This window comes from Polypterus senegalus, chromosome 4 (assembly GCF_016835505.1).
Source record: "Polypterus senegalus isolate Bchr_013 chromosome 4, ASM1683550v1, whole genome shotgun sequence".
Taxonomy (NCBI): domain Eukaryota; kingdom Metazoa; phylum Chordata; class Cladistia; order Polypteriformes; family Polypteridae; genus Polypterus; species Polypterus senegalus.
This window is the reverse complement of record NC_053157.1, coordinates 231,956,690-231,965,237: the sequence shown is the minus strand read 5'-3', so window position 1 is coordinate 231,965,237 and position 8,548 is coordinate 231,956,690. Positions and strand designations below refer to the sequence as shown.

Here is an 8,548-nt window from a genome sequence, read left to right as displayed (position 1 = left end):
CTAGTGGTCTCTCTCTCTCTCTCTCTCTCTCTCTCTCTCTCTCTCTCTCTCTATATATATATATATATATATATATATATATATATATATATATATATATATATATATATATATATATATATATATATATATATATATATAGTATATAGCAGATTATTAAAATCATATTAAAATTATCTTACAAAGGAGAAAATATTCAAATTGTTACATATTGTTATAAAATAAAGTAAATGAAAGCTACAACCGAAATTCACCAAGAAATTAGTCTAATGTGACACGGCCTTCAGTTGAAGATCTGACCACATTAGGAGATACTAAAATGTAGGGAGTTGCAACTACATTAATTAATTTCATCTGCTTACACATTTGTTCAATATATCCAATTTTTTTTTTGAGTTTACCTTGTGTTTTTTATTTTTACATTACATTAAAAATCAATTTGCTATTCTATTCGAGTATATTTTTGTGAATTTATTGGTTCTTCTTTTTTTTCCCCAGTACTGGGAATAAATCATAAGTATTTGTTTCACTTGTTGCCTGCTCTGTTTTACTTTTTTAGATATGTGAGTTTTAAACTGAGATCAACTGATTTGAGACGAGGTCCTACACTCCAGAAAGAGAAGAATGTGGTATTGAATGTGTGTGTCTCAGCTGCGGAGGCCATGGAGCAAAGACCACAGCTGATCAAAGAAGAGGATTGTGAGTGGGAGTTCATTCCCGCTCCAGTGGCAGCACTCGGTGTGAAACAGGAGATCTGTGAGTGGGGGACTGGTGATATCCAAGACAGGGATTTTGAAGAGGGGCTTGTCATTGTTAAAGTAGAAGATTCTGAGCTTCTGTCTGTTGTGCAAAGCGGTGCAACTGGAAACAGTCTGAAGGAAGATGAGTCTTTAGAGAATGAGTACAGCTTAAGAGACCATCTGGAAGTTAAACAGGAGATGACTGATTTTGAGTCTATGCAGGAGACCGATTGTTTTTCACATCAAGATTCTGTTAAAGTGAAGACTGAAATGTTGGCATCCGATGGTGGGATAAATGGCTGTTATGGCAGAGAAGAACAGGATCAACTCTCATCTGTTCATCAGCTTGAGAAATGTAAGTGTTTACATAAAATCAGTAAAAGAATTGGCATTGAAAATGTAACAACCTTTGCCACAGTCATTGAGTCTAACCATTTGTAATGAGACTTGAAGAGCAGAGACTGTGTAACGTATGACGTGCAAGACAGGAGACCCTCATCTTACATGAGGCATTATATGCACTGGACAACTGCATGCAGTTAAATGTACTATGGGAATCTCTTACGTTGCCTTCATTACACGGCCTAATATAAACAGACAGAGAGATAGAAAGATCTTTATTCATGTCCAGGGAGAAATGTGTTTTGGGTTTTCACAGAAGCTCATTAAGTACATACAGATTACATACCCTGGCAGAATTTGTGAAATACTGTCCATTGTTTGGAAAATATAAGTAATCCCACAGAAAGCTTTCCTTTTAATTAGTGAATGTGTTCAGGCAAAGCAATTTATTATCATTTAATTTGTGTGTTTGTGCCCTTTTTAAATCATAATGATAACTGAACTCACCCTAATGGGCCTGATCAAAAGTTTATCTGCCCTGGGATGTTGGGGCTAATGATAAACACACAAAGTGACACACACAGGATCACGTCAGGGGTAATTAAGGGAGAGGGTCCACACCTATAACTCCTTTGATTGTAATCCGTGCCTGTGTATAAATAGTCCATTTAAATTCAGGCAGAGCTGCGCTGACATTGCTGGATACGGAGCCATGGAGAAAGCAAAAGAATTGTCAAATGCCTTGCGAGGAAAGGTTGTTGAATTGTATAAATCAGGAAAAGGATAAAAAGAGATACCCAGAGATCTGTAAATGCCTGTCAGTAGTGTTCAGACTCTAATAAAACAGTGGGAAGCTGGGGGGATCTGCTGTTACCAAGCCACGGTCAGGGAGACCAACCGAGGTTTCAGCCACAACTGCCAGGATCATTTATGGGGTTGCCAAGAAAAACCCATAAGACACTTCAGCTGAGATACGGGCTTCTATACAAACGTGAGGTGTTGCTGTTTCAAGATGCACAATAAGGAGGTACTTGAAGAAAAGTGGACTGCATAGTTAAGTTGCAAGAAAAAAGCCTTCACTGTGCCAACGCCACCAAACCGCCAGCTTACAATATGTCAACCAGCATCTTGACAAGCCTCAAACCTTCTGGAACAAAGTCCTTTGGAGTGACGAGACCAAAACTGAACTTTATGGTCACAACCATAAACTCAAGGTACATGACGAAAAGTACTCCATCCCTACTGTGAAGTGTGGAGGTGGGTCTCTAATGTGCGGGGGTGGGCAACAGTGGCACAGTTCGCTTAGTGAAAATAGACTGCAAGATGAATGCAGCATGTTACCAGGAAATTCTGCAGGACAACTATATATATATATATATATATATATATATATATATATATATATATATATATATATATATATATATGTGTGTGTGTATATACATATACACGAACAAAAGGATGCCACATCGTTTGATGGAAATGAAAATGATCAACCTACAGAGCCCTGAATTCAAAGGCGCCCAAAAATCAGAGTGAAAAATTATGTGGCAGGCTAGTCCATTTTGCCAAAATTTAATTGCAGCAACTCAAAATTGTGCGCAGCACTTTGTATGGCCCCTGTGTTCTTGTATACATGCCTGACAACATGGTGCATGCTTCTAATGAGATGACAGATGGTGTTGTGGGGGATCTCCTCCCAGATCTGGACCAGGGCATCACTGAGCTCCTGGACAGTCTGAGGTGCAACCTGGTGGCATTGGATGGACCAAAACATAATGTCCCAGAGGTGTTCTATTGGATTTAGGTCAGGAAAGTGTGGTGGCCAGTCAATGGTATCAATTCCTTCATCCTCCAGGAACTGCCTGCATACTCTCACCACATGAGGCCAGGAATTGTCGTGCACCAGGAGCCACTGTACCAGCATAGGGTCTGACAATGGGTCCAAGGATTTCATCCTGATACCTAATGGCAGCCAAGGTGCCTTTGTCAAGCCTGTAGCGGTCTGTGTGACCCTCCATGGATATGCCTCCCCAGACAATCATTAACCCACCACCAAACTGCTCATGCTGAATGATGTTACAGGCAGCATAATGTTCTCCATGGCTTCTCCAGACCCTTTCACTTCTGTCACGTGCTCAGGGTGAACCTGCTCTCATCTGTAAAAGCACAGGGCACCAGTGGTGCATCTGCCAATTCTGGTATTCTATGGCGAATGCCAATCGAGCTGCATGCTGCTGGGCAGTGAGCTCAGGGCCCATTAGAGGACATGGGGCCCTTGGGTCACCCTCATGAAGTCTTTCTGGTTGTTTGGTCAGAGACATTCACACCAGTGGCCTGCTGGAGGTCATTTTGTAGGGCTCTGGCAGTGCTCATCCTGTTCCTCCTTGCCCAAAGGAGCAGATACTGGTCCTGCTGATGGGTTATGGACCTTCTATGGCCCTCTCCAGCTCTCCTAGAGTAACTGCTTGTCTCCTAGAATCTCCTCCATGCCCTTGAGACTGTGCAGGGAGACACAGCAAACCTTCTGGCAATGACACGTATTGATGTGCCATCCTGGAGAAGTTGGACTACCTGTGCAACCTCTGTAGGGTCCAGGTATAAGCCTCATGCTACCAGTAGTGACACTGACTGTAGCCAAATGCAAAACTAGTGAAGAAACAGTCAGAAAAGATGAGGAGGGAAAAATGTCAGTGGCCTCCACCTGTTAAACCATTCCTGTTTTGGGGTCATCTCATTGTTGCCCCTCTAGTGCATCTGTTGTTAATTTCATTAACACCACAGCAGCTGAAACTGATTAACAACCCCTCTGCTACTTAACTGACCAGATTAATATCCCATAAGTTTCATTGACTTTATGCTATACTCTGATTAAAAGTGTTCCTTTAATTCTTTTGAGCAGTATATATATATATATATATATATATATATATATATATATATATAGTGTTGCATTTTTGAACGGGCATATAAGTCGGAGTCTAATTTTTATGATTTTTAAAACATGACTTATATGTGAGTATCCGGTACTTTAAAATTTAAAGTGAAAAGCTTTAAAATTTTACAACCCTTTGTCTGGTCAATATTATTTAAAATGTTGAATGTGTTTTAGTACTGGATATTTTATCTTTACAAAAAGAATGATAGACACTTGGAATAAGCTACCAAGTAGTGTGGTAGACAGTAAGATGTTAATGACTTTCAAAACTCGACTTGATGCTTTCATGGAGGAAACAAGTGGATAGGACTGGCGAGCTTTGTTGGGCTGAATGGCCTGTTCTTGTCTAGAGTGCTCTAATGTTCTAATATGACCTCCCATGTGTTTCCTGCCTACTTCCGTCTTAAGCTACCTTCCTGCAAGTTTAATTAACTCTTTGAGGGCTGAATATATTTTTTCCAAAAAAACCCTGAGTTTTCTGAAAAGCACACAAAGCAATGGTTTCACAGCGAAATCCACATAAAACCTCTGTTGCTGTGTGCCGTGGCCACAAGATCGCAGTCTCTAGCAGCTCAAGCCACTGATGGGTGGCACAACGGCTGGCAGGAATGTGTGGCAGGCTGGCTGCCAGGCTGTCTTCACAGGTTCGGGGGCAGCAGTGGCAGTTGCGGTCACAGTGCTTCACAATCTGGTTTGTACCTCTTGTCATTGTAACTGGAGGTCTTCCCAGGTGAACGTTGCCCCGCCAGCTACATGAAAGGGTTCAGCACCACGATCAGCTGGGGACCGATGAGCTGATGTGGTACCTCATGTTTGTTTTCGAGTACTTGCATAAAAATTGCAGTCCAACAAGTCAGAGTCAAATTCAATGATAATATGCAAAACGTCGTCCATGAAATATTTTGCTTTATACATTCGCTTCAGTCTGTCGCCAGGCGTTGATGCCATTTTTGCCATTGTTTCCCCTTCACTACTCACGTGAGTGGTTGAAGACTCGGTCAGACCAATGAAGCCAACTTTCCTTCTAGCAAAGAGAGTCCAACTAAAACATAACGGCGGTTTGGTCACCGTTTACAGTTGAGTACCACCGTCAACCCCTTTTTTTGACAAAAGTCGACATCCGCCCTGAAAGAGTTAAAAATGGTTCTTGGCTCTTCTGTCAAGCAAAACATAAAGAAATAAGCTACAAAATACAAATTCAGTTATTATTGTAGACATGTCAGATTTGTATTGTAATTTATTGTCACGTTTATTTGCATACGCGTTTGTTTCTTTAATTTTTGTCCAATCGGTTGGACTTTCAACAACTTTTGAGCATTTAAGTGTTTGCAGCTTCCTTTCTTCCATCTTTTACTCTGTGTGTCAATGAGTTTTAGTTTTCTCCTTGTACAGTTTTGCTGGTTGCTGCTTATAACAACATCAGTATCTAAAACTGCTGACACATCAAGAACCATTTTGCCCTCTTAAAGTTTACTGTCTTGATTAATTTTAGAATTATTTTTATTTTCCTTATCCTAACTACTTTTTTTATAGTTACTTACTGTAGTGTTTTCTGTCTTACAGCAGATTTTCAAGACAAAGGCGCCAGCACCCTGTCTTCCCTGGCCACTCAGCAACATGAAAACATAAGAAAATTGATAGTCTTGTCCGAAAGTAAGAATCTGAGCTCACTGCACGGTAGGAGATTCTCTAATATGAGTGGACTTCAGAAGCACAAGAGAAGTCGCACCGGTTTCTCAATCAGAAACAGTCTTCAGAGACAGAGACGGATTCACACATTAGAGAAGCGCCATTGCTGTCCTGAATGTGGCAAACTCTTTTCATATGTAAGCATTCTTCAGAGACATATGAAAATTCACACTGGGGAGAAGCCACACTGCTGTTCTGAATGTGGGAAACTTTTCTCCCGTATTAGCAATCTACAAACTCACATGAGGATTCACACTGGGGAGAAACCGCACTGTTGTTTTGAATGCGGTAAACATTTCTCACGACTAAGTAGTCTTCAAAAACACATGAGGATTCATACTGGGGAGAAGCCACACTGCTGCTCTGAATGTGGTAAGCGATTCTCATGCATCAGCAGTCTTCAGAGGCATATGAGAATTCACACTGGGGAGAAGCCACATTGCTGTTTTGAATGTGGAAAGCAATTCTCACAAATAAGCAATCTTCAAAAGCATACCATAGTTCACACGGGAGAGAAACCCCACTCTTGTTCAGAGTGTGGTAAACGATTTACACAAATAGGCAGCCTTAAGATACACATGAGAATTCACACAGGAGAGAAACCACACTGCTGTGCCGAATGTGGGAAATGTTTTGCCTGTGTCAGCAGTCTGAATATTCATAAAAGGATTCACACCGGCGAGAAGCCGCACTGCTGCTCTGAATGTGGGAAAAGATTCTCACAACTGGTTCACCTGCAGAATCACAGACGAATTCACACCGGAGAGAAACCGCACTGCTGTTCCGAATGTGGAAGACGATTCTCATGCACAAGCAGTTTGCAAAGACATATGAAAATTCACACTTTGGAGAAACCACATTCTTGTTCCGACTGTGGCGAGCTGTTCTTAAGACTCAGTGATCTTCACAAACACGTCCGCATTCACACTGGGGAGACTCTTTATTGTTGTACTGAATGTGGGTATCAGTTCTCAAAAAAGAACAGTCTTCAGAGACATATGAGGATTCACACTGGGGAGAAGCCATACTGCTGCTCTGAGTGTGGGAAGCGGTTTTCACGTAAAAGTGGGCTTCAGAGACACACTCGGATTCATTCGGGAAAGGCTGTCAAGTCCGCTACTCTACATGCCCAGTAATAATAACTCTTTTCATTTATATAGCGCTTTTCTCACTACTCAAAGTGCTACAGTTAAGGGCCTTGCTCAAGGGCCCGACAGAGCAGAGTCCCCTTTGGCATTTACGGGATTCGAACTGGCAACCTTCTGATTGCCAGCACAGATCCCTAACCTCACAGCCACCTCTCCACCAGTCGCATTAAGGTTCATCTTCAGCTCTGGGTGTTGGGGAACATCTGTTTTGCTTGCCAAGACCCTAAGGTCCTTACTGGGCTCTGTTTGACTCTTGGTACGTTTACTGTGCTGGCATTTTTTTATTTTTTTTTTTCCTCCCTAGATTAATAAATTATAATTTATATTTTTAAAAAAATAAAGGGAAAAATCTGCATGGGAGTTTCCATTTTTAAATGTGTGTATGTAAACAGGAAGGGGCATTTGCTCAATAGCAATTCATTTCTTACACCAGCGGTTCTCAAGGTGAGTCCCAACATTGAGGCCCAAGGTTTTTTCTTATATACTGAACTCAACCCAACACCCCTTCTTTACTCAATATTCAGAAAAGTGCAATAGTATGAGATTTACATGTATAAGAAAGTTAGAAATATCTGAATTTTTACAATGCCCATAAATATGTGACTTTTTTTGTCACCGTTTTCTGTGGAGTTTGTGCCTTTACTTGTGTCCTAATAACTAGGAACACATTAGAAATACTGCGGTGGGTTGACGCCCTGCCCGGGATTGGTTCCTGCCTTGCTCCCTGTGTTGGCTGGGATTGGCTCCAGCAGACCCCCGTGACCCTGTATTCAGATTCAACGGGTTGGAAAATGGATGGATAGATGGACATTAGAAATACTGCGGTGGGTTGACACTCTGCCCGGGATTGGTTCCTGCCTTGTTCCCTGTGTTGGCTGGGATTGGCTCCAGCAGACCCCTGTGTTCAGATTCAACGGGTTGGAAAATGGATGGATAGATGGACATTAAAAATATTTTAATGAGAACGGGCCATTCATTCAATCACCAATCCTCGGCACCTCAATTCTCCAAAATGACATCAAGTCGAGTTTTGAATTTCCCTTAAGTTCTACCGTCTACTTATTCCATGTGTCTGAGGTTGTGTGTGTGTGAAGAAAACCCTTCATATACGTTTGTAAAATCGAATCTGACGGTTTCTATGTGTTCTTGTTGAAAATATTTTAAAGTAACAGCCTGGATCAGCTGTAGTAATTCCTTTTTTATAACTTAAAAAAAGAAAAGAATAATCAATTATGTTTGGAGTCCCAGTAAATTAGGGGATCTTTTTTCAGTGTCTTTGGAAGGAAGCGATTACCACACCCTCTTGTGCCCAAGTTTCTATTTTAATTAGAATATTCTGGGAGTCAGCAGCACTGTCTAGCTTGACTTAAAAAAAAAAAAAAGTTAGCACAGAGAAGCAACTTGACCAGAAAAACACGGTGCACATCAAAGACTTCAGATTCTATTGCTGCCACACTCCTAGAGCTTTGAGGGGAAACTCTTTAAATAAGCGTTGATGCAAAGTTTTCACACATCCTAACAGATGGTTTCCTTACATCAAAGGGTTCCATTCTGTTCCTGTCTTGCAGGATATTCCTAGCAAGTGGCTTTCCTTATCTACATTTTTTATCAGTTAAATTATTTTCTTTTTTTGCTTTGAAACACGTCACCTCTTAATCTTTGCTTACTTACTTTGAAAAGGTCCGACAACT

At 41.1% G+C, this 8,548-nt stretch overlaps 1 protein-coding gene across 1 annotated transcript in view; it reads left to right on the top strand.

The window, feature by feature from the left end:
* Positions 1–6,927, top strand: part of LOC120528887 (zinc finger protein 665-like) — a 61,618-nt gene extending 54,691 nt beyond the window's left edge. Inside the window, exons 4-5 of the mRNA XM_039752964.1 lie at positions 560–1,095; positions 5,584–6,927. Coding sequence (XP_039608898.1) covers positions 560–1,095; positions 5,584–6,845 — 1,798 coding nt within the window. The 3' untranslated portion in view covers positions 6,846–6,927. The remainder of the gene's footprint in view (positions 1–559; positions 1,096–5,583) is intronic.
* Positions 6,928–8,548: the final 1,621 nt, after the last annotated feature.